At 42.5% G+C, this 18772-nt stretch overlaps 1 protein-coding gene and 1 pseudogene across 1 annotated transcript; one reads left to right on the top strand and one right to left on the bottom strand.

Annotated features, from left to right (window-relative positions):
• Nucleotides 1-3731: 3731 nt before the first annotated feature.
• LOC112398017 (zinc finger protein 211-like) lies at nucleotides 3732-12624 on the top strand. Its single transcript, XM_024742378.1, is given in 4 exon segments — nucleotides 3732-3938; nucleotides 7082-7208; nucleotides 8597-10096; nucleotides 10099-12624. Coding segments are annotated over 4 exon segments (1902 nt in total). The 5' UTR covers nucleotides 3732-3908; the 3' UTR covers nucleotides 10344-12624.
• A 4904-nt stretch (nucleotides 12625-17528) lies between these two features.
• LOC112397956 (fructose-2,6-bisphosphatase TIGAR pseudogene) lies at nucleotides 17529-18422 on the bottom strand (annotated as a pseudogene).
• Nucleotides 18423-18772: the final 350 nt, after the last annotated feature.

Raw genomic sequence — 18772 nt, 5'->3', positions numbered from 1 at the left:
ATGGAAAAAAAAAAAAAAAAAAAAAGAAAATGAATAGAGGGCAGAAATGCAAAGAAATGAGGTAATTGAGAAAGTTAAAGTTAGCAAACCAAGTCAGAGAGTGCTCACTTTGAAGGTTCTGACTGTGTGACATGGCGGGGTCACGTCAGTATGGTAAATAAAATGCTTTATTTACTGTGGCTTCATTGCTTAACAGTGTCCATCAGCTATTTGTCACCAGACAAAAGAATAATGACATATTAATGTTTCATCATAAAATTATTCATTTCTGACTGGGTTAGAAATGACCTTATGACTACTGGGGGCAAAAGTTAGTTGGTTATCTACTTAGATAACTGGAAATCATTCAAGTCTCTGTCATTTACTGAAACATACCCTTGACGCTATTGTAAAGATTCTGTGAATGGAGGTATGGGAAGGACACAGTCTCATTACAGATTATTGCATGAACTTAATCGCAATAAATATTTACAGAGTGTATTTAATTTTAGAAATATGCAATCATACTCCCAGTATAGTATGAGGGATTGGAATTAAGCTTTTAAATCCCACCATTGGCATAGAGACAGCTATAGATCAATGGAACAGAATATAGAGCCCAGAAATAAACATGTGCACGTACGGTGAATTTGCTTACACCAAAGGTGTCGAGAATACACAATGAGGACTGGATTGTCTATTCATTAAATGGCGTTGGGGAACAGAGAGACACAAAAGAGCAAAACTGTAACCCTATCTTACACCATACACAAAAATCAACTCAAAATGGACGAAAGATTTGAACACATCACCTGGAACTATAAAACTTCTAGAAGAAAACATAGGGTGAAAGCTCCTTTTCATTTGCCTTGGCATTGATTTTTTTGGGTTTGACACAAAAAGCAAAGATAATAAAAGCAAAAATAAACAAGTGGGAGTACATCAATCGAAAAAGCTTCTGCATAGCAAAGGAAACCATCAACAAAATGAAATGGGAATATACAGAATGGCAGGAAATATTTGAAAATCATACATCTGATAAGGGGTTAATATCTAAAATATATAAAGAACTCATACAACTTAATAGCAAAGTAAATAATTTAAAAATGAGCAATGGAACTATATAGACATATTTTCCAAAGAATACATAAAAATGGGCAACAAGTACATGGAAATGTGTTCAACATTACTAAATATGCAAAGCAAGGCCATAATGAAATATCACCTCACACGTTAGAATGGCAGTCATCAAAAAGCAAGGGATAACAGTGTTAGGATGTTGAGAAATGTGAACCCTTGTCCACCGATTCTGGGAATGTAAATTAGTGCAACTACTGTGGAAAAAAGTAGAGAGTTTCCTCAAAAAATTAAAAATAGAACTACCCTACTATCCAGCAATTCCACATATGGGTATAATTCTAAAGGAAATGAAAACAGGATATTGAAGTGATATGTGCTCTCCCATGTTCATTACAGCATTTTTCACAATTCCCAAGATACGGAGACAACCTAAGTGTCCATCAGTGGACGAATGGATAAAGAAGACGTGATATATATAGGGAGCCCATATATATATATGAATACTACATAGCCATGAGAAAGAAGGAGCTCTTGCCATTTGTGACAACATCAATGGACCTTTAATGCATTGTGCTACATGAAATAAGTGAAACAGAGAAAGACAAATACTGTATAGTATCACTTTTATGCAGAACCTTAAAAAGTCAAACCCATAGAAATAGAGAGTATAAATGTTACTGGGGTTAAGGTGGGCAGTGGAAGAAATCAGGAGAGGTTGGTGAAAGGGAACAAACTTTCAGGTATAAAATGAATAACGTCTGAGCATCTAATGTAAAACACGATGAGTATAGTGGATAACACTGTATTTTATAATTGATATATGCGTAGAGAGTATTACTTAAATGTTTTCTCTCTCTCACACACACACACAAGATGAATATATGAGGTGATGTCTTAATTAAATAGATGGGGGGATTGTTTTCAATGTATACATATGTCAAATCAGCACGATGTACACATTGGTGTCTTATAGTTTTATATTATAACTCAGTAAATCTGATTAAAAAATAAAATAACAAAATGAAACCATAAATAAGTCAACCCGCCAGACATGTCTTTTTTTTTCTTTCTTTTTAATCTTTTGGCTGTGCAGCATGTGGGAGGATCCCAGTTGCCAGACCAGGGATTGAACCCTCACCCCCTGCACTGGAAGTGCTGAGTCTTAACCACTAGATCGCCAGGGAAGTCCCCAGACATGTCTTTCTTGATCAAACTAACAAATATCACATCTATTTGACACTTCCTACTTTTAAATTATCTGACAGATTTGTAGGAAGACCCTGATTTGTAGAAAGGGAGTTATATGAATTATTCACTGAAATGAGGAATCCAAACTTATTCCAAATCTTTCAGAGATTTGTATTCCCCAACTCATTTTATGGTACTAGCATAGCATTCTCATAAAACTTATTAAATTTAGCTGCACTTCCAGAATGTAGAACAAGTTAAAAGCATCTCAGTAATTCAAGAATGGTTTAGTATTAGAAAATACATTAATAGCATTCAATATACTAATGAATTATAAAACGTTTATCTTAATAAATGCAGAAAAATCTATTCACATTAGAAAACACCACCACAACTATGCAGAAAAAAATATATATCATTAATTAGTCAAAATGTATCAAAGAAAACACTACAATAAACCAGCATTTTAGTAATAAAATCAGAGATTTTGGTTTAAAATTAGCAAGCAAACAAGGCTCTCATTATTAGTGCTTATATTAGATATACTGGACATTCTAGCTGGTGCTATGACACAGACAATAAAGAATTAAAATAACTGGAAAACGATTTACAGACCTTTAATTTATATCAAAATGTACGATTATCTACATAGAAGAATTTCAAAAAATTACGTCATGAATATCTGGCATATTTACACTTCCTCAAGTTTGCCATATTTAAGATTAGTATCCGGAAATAAATTACAATTCTACAAATGAGAATCATAACGGCATGAAGGAAATTTTTTTAAATGTTTGCCTTATAACCAAGAAAAATTTACAAATACTCAGGATAAAATGAACAAAATGTTTCGTTACAGAATTTGCACTGCTGCCCCTGCCATCCTGGGAAAGATTTGTCATCCTAATTCATGGCCTGGATGCCTAATGGCGATCAGCTGCAGAACGCATCCCTACCATCCTTACGTTTGGCCCCTTTTAAGAGGGTCGAGTCACTGCTCTGGCCGTGGACAGGGAGGAGTCATTTCCTGGCGCCCTTTGAGGTGGACCCTGGCCTTTTTTCCTGGAAACTGGGAACTGCAGGATCCAGAGTGCCCTGCGTTGAAGGCTGCGTCGCTGAGCCAGTGAAGGCGCAGAAAAAGGGATTTCCGTTTGGGCACAACTCGTAGGGGACGGGACTTCCGGCCTCCTCCCCATGGCGGACATTTTTTTTTCTTTTTCTTTTTTTTTTTTTGCGGTACGCGGGCCTCTCATTGTTGTGGCCTCTCCCGTTGTAGATAGCACAGGCTCCGGACGCGCAGGCTCAGTGGCCATGGCTCACGGGCCCAGCCGCTCCGCGGCATGTGGGATCTTCGTGGACCGGGACACGAACCCGTGTCCCCTGCATCGGCAGGCGGTCTCTCAACCACTGCGCCACTAGGGAACCCCCCAAGGTAGGCATTTTAACTGCTCTGGTTCTGTTCAGCTCCGGAGCGCTGTGTCAGGACCGCAGTGACTGGAACGGGAGGTCCGGGAGGAGGCGCTGTCCCCGAGGCACAGAGGCGGATCTGAAGTTCGGCGACGCCGCCTGGGGTGGCCGGCGTCAGGCCCGTGAGACGGACCGCTGTGCCCGCGTCCCCCAGACTCTATCGCCGCTCCCGGCCCCGCTCCGCCCACAGTCCGATGGCGGCGGCCTTGAAGTACCCGCCTTAGGTAAACGCTCTTTCCCCGGGCCCTCACACCCCTCACTCCACCAGACATTAAAGCCCCGAGTGCGGGGCGCCTGCTCACATGCCCGCAGCCCAGGCCACGGTGCCCAGGACAGTGAAGCGGTCGTGGGTGGGGCCCTGTTTATGACAGCGTAATGGCGCGTGGAAGAGGTCACAGGCAGAGGTACTCGCAGATGCGAAGGCTTGGAAATCGGCCTGAGGCGGGAGGATTCAGGAAACCTAGGGTCAGCTTTCTGCTTACAGGGAACAGTGTTAGTGCAGTTAGACCTGGTGTAACCGACCCAGGATTGTACTTTATTGTGAGGATTCTAAAGGCCATGGGGTGTTTCGAATAAAGGAAGATAGTATCTCCCGTCAGAGGTTAGAGCATTCCCAAGAGCTGTTTAAAGGAAGAACAGGGTGGAGAGGGTTGATGAGGACATTGAGGTCCTAGGAGGTTGAATCTTTGTTCAGGGTCCTACAGCTGGTAAGAGGCAACACTAAGCATTGAGGCCCTGAAGTTAGTCAGCCAGCCTGAGGTCACCTGGCTCCAAGGCCAGGCAGGAGTACATACAGTGAGCCCCTCAAATCCCACTATGGACGCATTCCTTTAGGACCTGCCTCTTCACTCAGGTTCTCACGGTTAGAGAAGTGCCTATGGAACCTGCACAGGGAAGTAGAGGGTGTCCCATTGCCTCACCAGCCCTGCTTTCACCCCTATGTTCCCTGGAATTGTGGTGTCCTGAGATGCTTGATGCCATTTTTCCCCCTCCTTGAGTCTGGGGATGCAGAAAAACTCCAAGCCCAGTGTCCCAAGTCCATGCTACAATTATATGGAGGTGTTCCCATTTCTGGCAACCATTGTAAACAGGTGTGTATGGCTAACCCAAGACATGGTACCAAGATGTTCAAATGCTTAGAGGTAAAATTGAGCTCAGGAATATTCAGGAACCACAGGTATCCTCTCTTTACAGGTAGGAATAAATAGTAGGTGGTTTGGAGTCAGGAGGGGAACAACTGCCTGAGATGTCAGGTGTGTGTTCTAGAGGTTTGGCTCACGGTAGGGAGGTGATGTGACCAAAGCCTTAACAGGCTTCATTTGGGTTTAGAATGGAAAACAGACTGTGGGCTTGAGAGAGGAAGGAGCATCATTGTGGAGGCTACTATCATAGTCCAGGTGAGGGTTAATGGAGCAGGGGCGTGCCTTAGGAAATGTGGTTGTATTCTGGCTGCATGTTTTTAAAGGGGACAGCTAGATTTCTAACATGGGTGGTGAGGGAGTGAAACGCAGGGATCAATGATGACCCCTGGCTTTGCAGCTGTAGGGTTGGAAGCTGCATCAGTTGAGATGAGCAAGTTGGTAGTAGGTGTAATATTCACTGGGTTTAGCGGGAGCTTTTTTTGGACCATGTTAAGAGTCTGAGATATTTCAGACACCACTGAATAAAGGCATCAAATGAACATCTAACATACAGGTTTGGAATTCTTGGGAGTGGTTCAGGTTAGAGACATCCAAAATGTAACTAGAGTGTGGACCAAGGTGAATGACCTGTGGCTCACATTAGGAGAGGCAAGCTTCGGGTTGTGGTGGCAAAGCTTTTAGGGGGAGAGGTGTGAAGGGTGGGGTCAGAGGATTGGGTCTCATGCTTGTGTACCTGGGTGATGGTGTCAGCCTTCATAAATGTAGGTAAATGGCCATGAAGTTTTGGTGTATGAAACAAGAAAGTCTGGCAGGTGGCCAGGGCTTCCAAGAGAAGAGTGGACATGAGATGGATGTAGAAGCAAGGGGTAATTCATGCATATGACACTCAGGCCAGAACTGGTGCTTATTCACCACTATATAGGCTCACCAAGATTTGTGAGGACTTTGGTAGGGCCTGGGGTGTTTCATTCAACCTGGTATATATGGCCATGAGCAAATAAGGTCATCTGTGAGAACCACTAGGCTTGGGGAGGGTGAGTAATGGGGCTGGAGTATGAATGGAGGTAAGGGAGCAGAGAAGTGTTGTCATTGCCGAGGGACAGGAAGGGCAGCACAGAAGTAGCATGGGACTATGAGTATCTGAGATCCACACGTGGTTCTATTCCTTAAATTTAAGGCAAGGATCAGAGTCATGCAGTAAGGCATTTATAGATGATTTCTGATGCTGCCATTGGGAATTGTGGGAGGTCTGTGGTCATATTGGGTCCTGTTTGACTTTACCAGTTGTACTGTGGATGCTGTCTGCCGAGTTGTGGTGTAAGGCCTAAGCCCAATATGATGTGCTTCCTTCACGCTTGGTGAAACCTGGGTGCCCTCAAATGGCCTGAGTGCAAGTTCCTCTCCCCACAGTGTTCCTTCAGATAACGTCTCCTAGCCTAACAACCATTTTTACAAAGCAAACCAGAAGCTTCTTTGTATCAGGTATCAGTTCCCTACCAGCCCTCAGAATTGTTCAGATACGACAATCACATCCTCCTTGGAACATCCTAACCCCTTCATCCTAGAAAGGTTCCATCCCACAGCCCCTGTGTGTGTTGTCTTTGCCCATGTACACCTTTGTGGTGAGTGGTGTCCTATTCTCAGAGGTATGAATTTATGTGATTAAGAAACTGCTGTCAGTCTCATCGGTCCAGTCTCAGGTGTCATGTGTTAGGCCACCATCATAGCCCTGTGGTGGGGTTAGGAGGAACTGATTTAAATACAAGTAACATGGGGAGGGGAGGGAGATGGCTATGGTGTGGGAGAGTGAGGTGTTGGTGGCCATGGTCATGTGTGGCTGTGGGATACTGAGACTGAGGGATGTACAGTTTAAGGAGTGATGTGTGCTTGAAGAGGGAACATGTCTGATGGTTCCAGGGCACTGCATTGATAATTTCAGGACGATGGCCACACCAGGGGAATTGCTTGTCAGGAGGGGGTGGATCCCTTTATGCCAGGCCTATAGCTGAGCTATATGTTCATCCACCTGCCTCTTCTTCTGGTTGTTGTACCTAGTGATCAGTGGGCCCGTGGGGAGAAAACCACACCATGGTGTCAGGGCCTGATTGATCCTCTGATTTGGGAAGCTTGGGTGATGGATAGTCATAGGGTAGATCTGTGGGGAAATAGATTGTGACTTCTCAGAAGTGGACTGTTTGTGGTTTTATCTGTCACCATCATGGCAGGTCAGTGTGAACTTTGAAGATGTAGCTGTGACCTTTTCCTGGGAGGAATGGGGTCTCCTTGATGAGGCTCAAAGATACCTGTACCATGATGTGATGCTGGAGAACTTGGCACTTATAACCTCCCTGGGTAAGAACCTCAAACCTTTCCCCATGTCCTGAACTAGTCTCTGTCCTTTCCTTTTCCCCAGGGACAAGTCTGTCCTTTTCATGTCAGGACCATTGTCACTGCTTTTTTTCCCCAATTCCCTAAGTTGTTGCTGTGGTTGGTTGGGCTGAGATGTTTGCACTGCCGTCTGTTCTCCTTGAATAGGCCCCATATCTGCTTCTCTACAGCCTTCCCTGGAAGGATCCAGGGTCAGGAATCTTCCATTCAGCCTAATGTATCCCACCATACTTGCCCTCTTCCTTCTGGGTGATGTTGTCCAGATGCATGTCATCCTTGTGCCTCAGATTCTACTTCCTTCTTTTCACTGACATTTCCTCATGACTGCCTGTGCTGGGAATTAATTCTCTGATGTAGACCATGGACTTCTTGCAAGACCCCTTTCCAAAGTTCTCTTAATAGTATTTAGATGTTTTTCTCTGGCCTATGATGTGATGAGTATGGGTCAGCTGCTCATAGGTGGTATCTTTCCCCTGTTATTTTCATCATCCAGGTCCCATACACTTGTTCATTTTGGAAGTGGGGTGGAGAGCCCTTGTTTGTCCACAGGATGGATATGAATTCAGACTCAGCCAAATGGGCTCAAAGGGCTGCTGTACAGTAGCACTATGGGAGTGTATGATAGTCCTGTGTTCAAGTGATACCAGAAATTTGTTCTGTTTGACTAGTGTTTTGATGCTACTTCCAGTGGCCACACCTTATTTTTGCTTTTTCTGTCATGTCCCCTGCATCGGCAGGCGGACTCTCAACCACTGCGCCACCAGGGAAGCCCTGCCCCATTCTTAACAGTGCTGACTTGTCAATTCTGCACTGTGATTCTTCCACTTTTATTCCAGCCTGTGGTTAATCCTCACGTCTCTAAACTCCCTGTATCACCCACTTTTCTCACTGCTTTATCTGTGCATTCTCTAACGTTGGCCCATATATTTTCTATAATCAAACATGTACCCATTCTTAAAATGTTCCTGACCAACAGCTGTTCTGTTGCAGTCCCGTTGTCTTGGGCCTGGAAATACCCATCTACATTGCAGTCATGTGTTTGCAGCAGACAAGGTCCTGCTGACAGTTGTTTGTAACTAATTTTTTAACCGTCGACTTTAATTTTTCACCCTGCCTCTCCTCCCTATGACACATCATATGGTTGTGTCTTTTCTCTCATGTGGTCTTCCCCCATCCTGTGGCCTTTATAGCCCAGTATTGCTAACAGCCATGTCATCAACTTGAACCCAACTCTGTGTTATTGTAAATAATCACACAAACTCATTCATGTGTTTGTCAGACACACACTGGTGTGTGGGCTCCCCCCTCCCACGGAAATCAACATGTACTTCACCAACATTTCTTGCTTTTAGGTTGTTGCCATGAAGTGGAGAATGAGAAGGCTTCTTTTGAGCAGCGTACTTCTGTTCAAAGAGTGTCACAGATCAGGAGTCCCAAGGCAAATCTGTCCTTCAAAAAGGTCCACCCTTGTGAAATATGTGTCCAGATATTGAGAGACTTTTTGTACTTGAATGAATATCAAGGAACACATTCAAAGCAGAAATTACATAGGTGTGAAACATGTGGGAAACAATTGTATGTAAGCATAAACCTTCATCAGCATCAGAAGCAGTGCATCGGGGAGAAACCCTTCAGAAGAGATGTGGACAGAGCCTCATTTGTGAAGAACTGCAAGTACCATGTGTCAGGGAAGCCATTAGTCTTCAGGGTGGTTGGGAAGGACTTCTTGGCCAGTTCTCAGTTTCTCCAGCAATGGGCTACTCACACCTGGGAGAGGTCAAACAGCAGAGCCGAGTGTGGGATGGGCTTTCAGAGGGGAAAAACTTATCATAACTGGGAAGAATGCACAAAAGCTTTCAGCCCCAAACACACACTTGTTCAGCACCAGAGACTCCTCACTAGGGAAGGATGTTTTATGTGTAATCAGTGTGAGAGAAGCTGTAACGTCAGTCAGCATCAGAAAGTTTACAATGGAGAAAGAACTTTTGAACCTGGGGAACATGGGATATTATTTAACAGAAAGTCCAACCTCATTGAACACCAGAGAAGTAACACTAGAGATAGGCCTTATGAATGTACAGAATGTGGGAAATCATTTACTCAGTGCTCCAACCTCTTTACACACAAGAGAATTCACATGAAACAAAAGCCATATGAATATGATGAATATACAAAATCGTTTAGCCAAAGCTCTACCCTCCTTCAACATCGGAGAATTCACACTAGGGAAAGGCCTTATGAGTGCAATGAATGTGGTAGAACTTTTACACAAAACTCTGTGCTCCTTCAGCATTAGAGATTTCACACTGGATCAAGACCTTATGAATACACTGAATGTGGAAAATCCTTTGCTGTAAACTCCAGACTCATTAAACATAGGAGAGTTCATACTGGAGAAAGGCCTTATAAATGCAGTGAATGTGGAAAAACATTTTGCCAAAGCTCTTCATTCCTCCGACATCAGAGAGTTCACACTGGAGAAAGGCCTTATGAGTGTGGGAAGTGTGGAAAATCATTTAGGCAAAAGCCCAACCTGATTCAACATTGGAGAGTCCATACTAGAGAAAGACCTTATAAGTGTGGGAAATGTGGGAAATTACTTAGCAACAAGTCCCATCTCATTGGACACCAGAGAGTTCACACTGGTGAAAGGCCATATGAGTGTGGGGAATGTAGGAAATTCTTTAGCAAGAAATCCCACCTCATTATGCATCAGAGAGTTCACACCAGGGAAAGGCCATATAAATGCAACGAATGCAGGAAATCATTTAGCCAAAACTCTGCACTCCTTTAACATCAGAGAATTCACACTGGAGAAAGGCCTTATGAGTGCAGCAAATGTGGGAAAACTTTTAATTAAAGCTCTTTGTCAACCAGAGACTTCACACTGGTTCAAGGCCTTATGAGTGCACTGAATGTGGAAAATCCTTTGCTGATAATTCAGCCTTCATTAAACACAGGAGAATTCACACTGGAGAAAGGCCTTATGAGTGCACTGAGTGTGGGAAAGCATTTGCCCAAAGTTCTTCAGTCCTTCGACATCAGAGAGTTCACTGGAGAAAACTCATAAAAGTAAAGAAAATTTGGGAAGTTGGTTAGCCCAAGCTCTGTTTTTCAACATCAGAGAACTCACACTGGATCAAAGCCATATAAGTGCTGTGAATGTGGGAAATCCTTTGCTAAAAACTCCAGGTTCATTAAACACAGGAGTGTCCACACTGCAGAAAGTCCGTATGTTGTAGGAAATGTTGGAAATCCTTTACCTAAAACTACAGTCTCATAGAACACATAATGTTCACATTGGTTAATGGGCTTACGGATGTGATAAGTGTGGGAAACCTTTAGCCAAACTGTGGCCTCATTTCACACTGGAGAGTTCACAGCCTTCAGTCTTATTTCATTGGATACCACAAAGTTCACTTCAGAAAAAGAGTAGTTGTGCAGGGATGGATTGTTCAGTATAACACTGGGGAGATCCCTTATGAGGGTGCTGTCTGCCAATACACCCAATAAACCACTTAAATTCCAGGTTTATGGGAGCTTCAGTGCATTTCTTAACCTGCTCAGGCCCTTACCAGGTTTACGTCATTGCCAGTTCCATAGCAAAAGCCATTTCACCACTACTATGTGGCAGGTGCTCATGATGTGCATCATTGAACCACCCCACCGAGTCCAGGGAAGGAGACCTTGATGTTGTCTTGTTTGTGGGAGTCTTTATAATCCTGAGCACTCATTCCTTTCTAATTTGTTACCTCACTGATCTGGGTTACCTCACTGATCTGACCAATTTTTGGCCTAGAGGACTCTGCTGGTGACTTGCAACCGGGACTACTTTTTTCAGGGATGTTGTTGGTCTCACGTGACTGCTGTGATGGGATTTTCCTGTGCTTCATGTCTCCAATCCAGGAATAGCCTTCTTCCCATTGTACTGGTTGGTGTGAAAATGGAGGCCTTACTGTTTAAGCTCCTTTAATCTTGGGATTCTGTACACTGTGGTGATTTGAAAACAACTGAGTTGTGACAACAGGGCTGAAGAGCTTTCTTGTGGGATCCTAAATTCTGTGTGCCTCAGAGGGAACAATACGATGTAGAGTATACTTCTCTCTAGTTTTGTCCTAGTTGGCATTGCTGCCCAAGGCCTCCAAGAAAAGACCGCAGGGATGTGATCCTTATCTGTAACCTGGATGCGTTGGTATTTTGTTTATTCAGAGGTCAGTCTGTAGAGGGGCTGTTGTGATAACCTTTGGTGCTTCCTAAAGCAAGAAGAAATTGTCTTGTTCACAGGGAGTATTGCATTGTGTCCAGGTGGTAAAGGAAATCTGTTTCCCAGGTCTTGCGTTGGAGCCATGTACCCTCATGTCCAGAATTCCAGATAGTGGCAGCATAGGTTATATGATTGTATGGGCAGGGAAATCATTTGTTACAGGGACACTGGTTTTATAGGGAGGGGAATAGACTGCCACAAGATTGTTGGAATGTGTCTGTTTTGAACGGACCTCCACAATGTTCCAGTCCCTATAGCTATGAAGGATGAGCAGGTGCAGAAATTCTCATGGCCTCCAGAACTGTGTATTTTGTGTAGGGAGGCTGTTGCGAGAGGAAAAATTTATAAATGTTCTGTGGATTCCTGTAGCATGTGTGCGTGTTCACCTCAAATCTCTTGCTGTGTAGGAAAATGAGGATAGTGAAGATGAGTTGTGCCCTTTGTAACCCAGCCTGCATTCCCATTGAATTTGGTGGAAATTGCCTTGTTGCTTCTGATATTTGCCACCACTAAGGCAAGGTATCCCTCCCAGACATGAGGAAAGAGTTGGTGGAATCAGTAGAGGTTTGCCAAACTAATTTTCCAGAATTGTAGGAAATCTAGCTTTCTGTTTTGAATCATATTTTCAGAGCTTTAGTAAGGTATAAGTGACATACAACAAACTGATTATATTTAAACTTAACATTTTGACAAGTTTTGACATTCATGTAAATCCATAAAAGCACCACCACAATCATAGTAATGAGCCTCTCCATCATCCTCTGTTTTACTTCATGCCCTTTAATAATGTCTCCTTCTGTACTATCTCTGCTCTCCAGGCAAGCATTTGTTTACTTTCCATTATAATAGATTAGCTTCCATTTTAGAATTGTATATGATTCTACTCAGAAAGTGTTTACACTTTTTTTCCTTTGAGTAGCCTCATGTGGCTTACTCATTTTGATAGTCATCAATGGTGCTTAAATGGATAGTTGGTTTTTTTTTGTTGTATTGCTTAGAAGTATGACAGTTTGTGGGTGTACCACTATTTGTTTATTCTTTTGTCTTTTTATGCATATTTGAGTTCTTTCCAGTTTCTGATTGTTGCAAATAAACCTGCTAAGATATTTGAATCTAGTTCTTCGCATACATGTTTCATTTATCTTGTGTTAATTTGGCGGTGGGGGGTGGGGTGGAGGTGGGGGCGGGTGCAATGCCTGAGTTACAGGGTAAGTGGGTAGCTAACTTTTTAAGAAATTGCAAATTGTGATCTTTTGTATTCCTGCTAGCAGTGTATGAGACATACAGTTTTTCCATATCCTTGCCAGTCGTGGGTATGGTTAGCCTTTGAAAATGTTAATCTTTTAAATAAGTCTGTAACTGTATCCCACTATGGTTTGGTTGCCTTTCCCTGATGTTGCATGATGTTGAGCATTTTTTCATTTGTTTACAGGCATACCTCAGAAATATGATGAGTTGGGTTTTAGATCACTGCAATAAAGCCAGTATCACAATAAAGCAAGTCACATGAAGTTTTTGATTTTCTAGTGCATGTAAAAGTAATGTTTATGCTATACTGTAGTCTGTTAGGTGTACAATAGCATTATGTCTAAAAAAAATACATACCTTAATTTAAAAATACTTTATTGCTAAAAATGTTGACTATCATCTGAGCATTTAGCTAGTTGTAAGGTTTTTGCAGTAGTAACATCAGAGATCACAGATCACCATAAGAAATATAATAATGATGATAATGTTTGCAGTAGTGCAAGAATTACCAAGATGTGACACAGACATGAAGCAAGCAAATGCTGTTGGAAACATGGCACCAGTAGACTTGCTCAATATAGAGTTGCCAGAAACCTTCAATTAAAAACAAACAAACAAACATCTGCAAAGTGCAGTAAAGCGGAGTGCAATAAAACAAAGTATGCCTGTATTTGCCAGTTGTATGTTGTTTTTGGTAAAATATCTATGCATATCTATTGCTTGTTTTTTAAAATGAAATTTGGGAGAATTTCCTGGTGGTCCAGTGGTTAGGACTGCACTTTCACTGCTGAGGGTCCAGGTTAGTTCTCTGGTCAGGGAACTAAGGTCCCGCAATCTGCAGCCAAAAATAAATATATAAATAAAAAGAATTAAAAACAAAAAAAAAAATTTTGGCAGTTTCTCTCTCTCTCTCTTTCTCTCTCTCTCTTTTTTTAAGGAGACAGGCTTATTATTTATTTTTTATTTTTTTATTCTTTTGTGGTACGCGGGCCTCTCACTGCTGTGGCCTCTCCCGTTGCGGAGCACAGGCTCCGGACGTGCAGGCTCAGCGGCCATGGCTCACGGGCCCAGCCGCTCCGCAGCATGTGGGATCCTCCCAGACTGGGGCACGAACCCGTGTCCCCTGCATCAGCAGGCGGACTCTCAACCACTGCGCCACCAGGGAAGCCCTTATTATTTATTTTTATTTGTTTGCACCCAGTCTTAGTTGCAGCAGGTGGCCTTCTTAGTTGCAGCAGGTGGGCTCCTTTGTTGTGGCATGTGAACTCTTAGTTGCAGCATACATGTGGGATCTAGTTCCCTGATCAGGTATTGAACCTGGGCTCCCCACATTGCGAGCACATAGTCTTATTTACTGAGACACCAGGGAAGTCCTAGCAGTTTCTCTTTTTTTCTAGCAATTAAGAAGATAGTGAAACAACAAAAACTTATGTTGGAACTTTATTCATTCTTCAGTAATGTGACTTCTTTGCTATAAAAATTATTGATTTTGAATACGGGAGTATTTCATAAATATTTTGTGTACTGTACACAACGTAGTGGCCACATACAGCATCTATTTTTTAAGTTTAATTGTTAACATTCTTGACCACTTCTTAGGTCTAGATATTCAGCACTGTCAAGCCATGATTTGTAGATCTGAATAAATAGGCTTTGAGTGTTCTCATGTGGTTGGCCTTTATTTCCACAGGTCTTAGGACACATTCCACAAAATACGTGTAGTCAAAATTCTGTGTTATAAATTGATTTGAAATAGTTTTTGACTGTGATTACATAAGTATTTATTTCATACAGCATTTAGTTTGTTGTATTTCATTTTCTATTTTAAGTTATTGACATTTTAGCAACTAATGGATCCACTGAAGAAGATACCCTTGACTAACATCTTTCAAGGAGGCATTGTTATTCTAAATTGCATTTGGAAGCCTCATCACACCGCATATAGAAAGTGGGCCATTTGTTAATCAGAATTTCCTCCCCTCCCCTCCCCTCCCCTCCTCTCCCCTCCTAGTATCACTTAGGGGGACTTGCTTCAGATAATTTATAAATAAGTTAAAACTTCCTCACTGGTCAATCTGCCTAAATCTTGCCCCTTTTCTTCTTATATCCCACCACCTTTCCTTTCTTTTCTTTTCCTCTTCAGTATTCTCCTAAGCTGGCTCAAGCAGCTCAGTGTCCTTTTTTTTGCCAGGCAGCACCCTAACCAGGGATCAAACCCGACCCCCCTGCAGTGGAAGTGCGGAGTCCTAACCACTGGACTGCCAAGGAATTCCTGCTCAATGTCCCTTGAATTTGCAATTTCCACATGGAGGAAGCCCTCCTGCATGGACATTCAACTTGTTTGTGTTCTAATCTCTGGCATTGTCAAAGACTTCCTAAATCCCAGGTTGGAAAAGAAAGTTTATTAGAACATTCATTTCTGTGTACACACAGTCCAGGGATCAGTCACTTCTTTTGACTGAGTTGAGAAAAACAGGAATATCGGTTGAAAAATCTCTTAGACGTTTCCTGAAAAGGATTTGAAGATTAATGAAACTTTATAGAGTTTAAGGATTAAAAACAATACAACCGAAAACAAAAGTTTTGGAAAAGACACTGGAAAATGTAAGAAATTATACTAACCTAGTAAAGGAAAGAAATATTAGACTTCTAATGATTTTGATGTAGTCAGCTCTTTACATTGCTAAACACAATCTTGCTCAAAGCTGTTTTCTCAAGGAAAAGTTGAAAAAGTATAATTTTTAATAATGGCATTGACTTCTAGGTTACCAGGTAAGAAGAAACAGGAAACTCTCAGAGCTTTTGCATAATTTCAAGTGTCTTTAAACATTTGGTTTATGTATATAGATATTTATAAATTATATTTTTGAAAGTTTCTACAGTATCCCTACCAGGATGACTTTTTTTTTTTTTTTTTGCGGTACGCAGGCCTCTCACTGTTCTGGCCTCTCCTGTTGTGGAGCACAGGGTCCGGATGCACAGGCTCAGCGGCCATGGCTCACGGGCCCAGCCGCTCCGCGGCATGTGGGATCTTCCCAGACCGGGGCACGAACACGCATCCCCTGCATCGGCAGGCGGACTCTCAACCACTGCGCCACCAGGGAGGCCCCAGGATGACTTTTTTTTTTTTTTAATGTACTACATTTATTTTGTACAATACAGTGGTTACAAGTAACCAGATCTATCTATACATACCAATATAGAACCCCAAGATATATGTAATAAGTGAAAATACAGAATACAGACAGCTTGATATTTTGTATCAAGACCAGAAACACCAGAACAATACCATTGTTTAAAAACACCAGAACCCTAATGGGTTCCCATAAGGGAACCCATTGTTCCCTTATGACACTAGGTGGCCACGTGAAGGATGGATGGGTATATGGACTCGCGGTGCTGGCTGTCTCTGTAGAGAACAGGAGGGAACAGGACAGCGACAGCTGCTTAAAGGAACTTGGCTTACATCCCAATGTGTTATTTCTTTTTTTAAAAAAGGGGGGGGATATTACTTCTGGGTGGCAGGGATGTGGACGTTTATTATCCGTCCTTTTTGGTTACTTTCCAACGTTTCGCCTGCAGTGAGCTTCCTCTGCGCTCAACCACACGCTCTGCTCCCGCACTGGCACGAACGCTGGCAGCGCTGGACGCACTAAGGACAGCATGATCCTGAACTTGAAATATGACTACACGTGATTTTAGCCTGAACTGGCAGCCTCAGTCCTACCCTCTGTGAGCTGAGACTCAGGGCATTCATCAATATGATAATTTAAAAGCAAACTGCGTAGAGAACACGTTCTCCATTTACATGAGGGCCTCAGCGGGACCCATCTTTTGTACAGAATTAAGGTAACCAAACTCTCTTTTCTCCACTGCCATCTGGTGGAAAAGAGAGGAAACCTCATCTGTACCTTCCACAAAAAAACCACGGTTCTTTTCAGTGAAGCCCCTCTTTTATTCTGGGGCTACTGTGAAGCAACCGTTTACTTTCTTTAGTGCCATCTTCAAACTAAATTCTTCAGCTTTCAGCTTAGATAAGAAAGATCTGCTCTTTCCTCTTCCTCCGCTCAGATTCCTTCTTTAAAAATTTTGTAATCAGATGTTGCTTCTTCCTCACGAGACTATCCTGCAACCACAATCCACATTCATCTGCATCTCAAGCCCTGCAGAGTAAACAATTCCAACAGTTGATTTCTGTATTAAACATTTAGTGTCGTTTGCTTTTACATAGACTATGACGGCAAGCATTTCTCCTTTAAAGAACTTTTTGAATATAACATATTTTCACATAAATATGGAGTGGAAATTACAAATAGTTCCCTCTTCCAAGGACTGGATGAGACAGTAAAAAAGAAAACATACAGTATCTTACCAAGAGCCAATAAAATAGGCCAGATTTTTCAGACATTAAAGAAAAATACCAAAAAAACCAGGACATTAAAAAAGCAAAAAAAAAAAAAAAAAGTAACAGGATTATTAATCCCCCAGTTTGCAATACTGAGTTCCTTCATCCATTTACAATCCAGAGATGTCACTGAGCAGGGCAGTAAAATTACCCTGGAAAATTCCAGCTGTACTCACAAAAAAGAAGTCAATTCTCAATGGTTTTCCATTAGTGTTTCATGTGGCTCTGATTCCATTCGAGCTTTATAACCTGCTATAACGGACAGCTTTTTAACTGTTTCCAAGTCTGCATTAGCAGAGAGTGGAAATAAAGTCCAAGGCACTCCCTCAGAGGCTCACATTTGTTAGATTTTGATGCAGATTTAAATTTAGTGAATTTTGGTCACCCCGGTCAGGTGGCCCTGTAGGTTCACACACACACACTGGGTGGTTGGTTTCACTTCTCCTTTCTCAAAGTTTATGATAAAAACACTCACCCCTGTATTGGGGCTGACTGATGTGCGTTCGGACCTGCTCAGGGTCACCGGGAAGGAACACTTAAGGTCCGTCAGGAAATAATCCAACAGGCTTCTCATGTAGGCGCCGTGACTCACAACTAAGACACTGGCCACTAACCCTGGAGCGCTGCTGTCCAAATTAAACTTGGAGGCACACTTTTCCCCTAAGGAAATATCTCTGCCAAAGAACTTTCCAGACAGTCGCTCGGGGCTTCTTGGGAAAACTTTTCATTCTGACTTCTTTCAGGATCAGCTGACAAAGAAATTCAAAGAAGTCTTTTCCACGCATTTTCACCTGGTCCAAAGTCTCTCCTCCGGGCGGTGTGAACACAGGGCACTCCTGCCCAGCTGCTTTGCCCATGGCCCTTAGTTCACTCAGCGGCCAGCCTTCTGCAACCCCGTATTTACTTTCTCGAAGTCTTGAATCATACTTTACTGTCATATCTTTGCAAAATTTGCTCTTCTCCAAAATTCCATGCACGGTCTGCTTTGTCCTCATGAGGTCACTGGAGAAAATGTGAGTAAACTTCACGTTATTAAGAAATATGTCAGCAGCAGCTGCTTGTTTAAATCCAGTTTCTGAAAGAGGCTCATCTATTCCTTGTCCTTGAAGGATTTTCTCCTTGTTAAGTCTTATTTCTCCATGCCGGACCACTGTCAGAGCGAAGCGCGTCATCCCGCCAGCGCTGGGACAGAGCGAAGCAAAGGCCGCGCGCGCCGCCCGAACGTCACCCGCACTCCGCACAAGCCACCCGGCACTGCCCAGGATGACTTTTTGAACAAACAACAGTGATTTCATAATTTCAATTTTAAAACAGGACGTACATCTTCTACTACCATGGGAAAAAAATTGTCACAGTATTGTAGTTTATAGAAGACTAAAATTTAATTGCTAAAGATTTGAAATTTACAAATATACTACATTGGGTTTATGGGTCAGCTAAGTTAATATCTCCACAAATAATTGTGTCTGCTCAGTTCAGCATCTTGACACAAAGTGTCCTTCATTCTCTCTCCACCCTCTACCTCAGTTTCCTGAATGCTCACACCCCTTCCCACTACTTGTCCTTCACATGTACTTTTCCCTGTCTTTGGTATATTCTTCTCAACACTCT

The sequence above is a fragment of the Neophocaena asiaeorientalis genome, unplaced genomic scaffold (genome assembly GCF_003031525.2).
Source record: "Neophocaena asiaeorientalis asiaeorientalis breed wild unplaced genomic scaffold, Neophocaena_asiaeorientalis_V1.1 scaffold582, whole genome shotgun sequence".
In the NCBI taxonomy this organism is placed as follows: Eukaryota; Metazoa; Chordata; class Mammalia; order Artiodactyla; family Phocoenidae; genus Neophocaena; species Neophocaena asiaeorientalis.
This window is presented reverse-complemented; position numbering and strand designations above follow the sequence as displayed.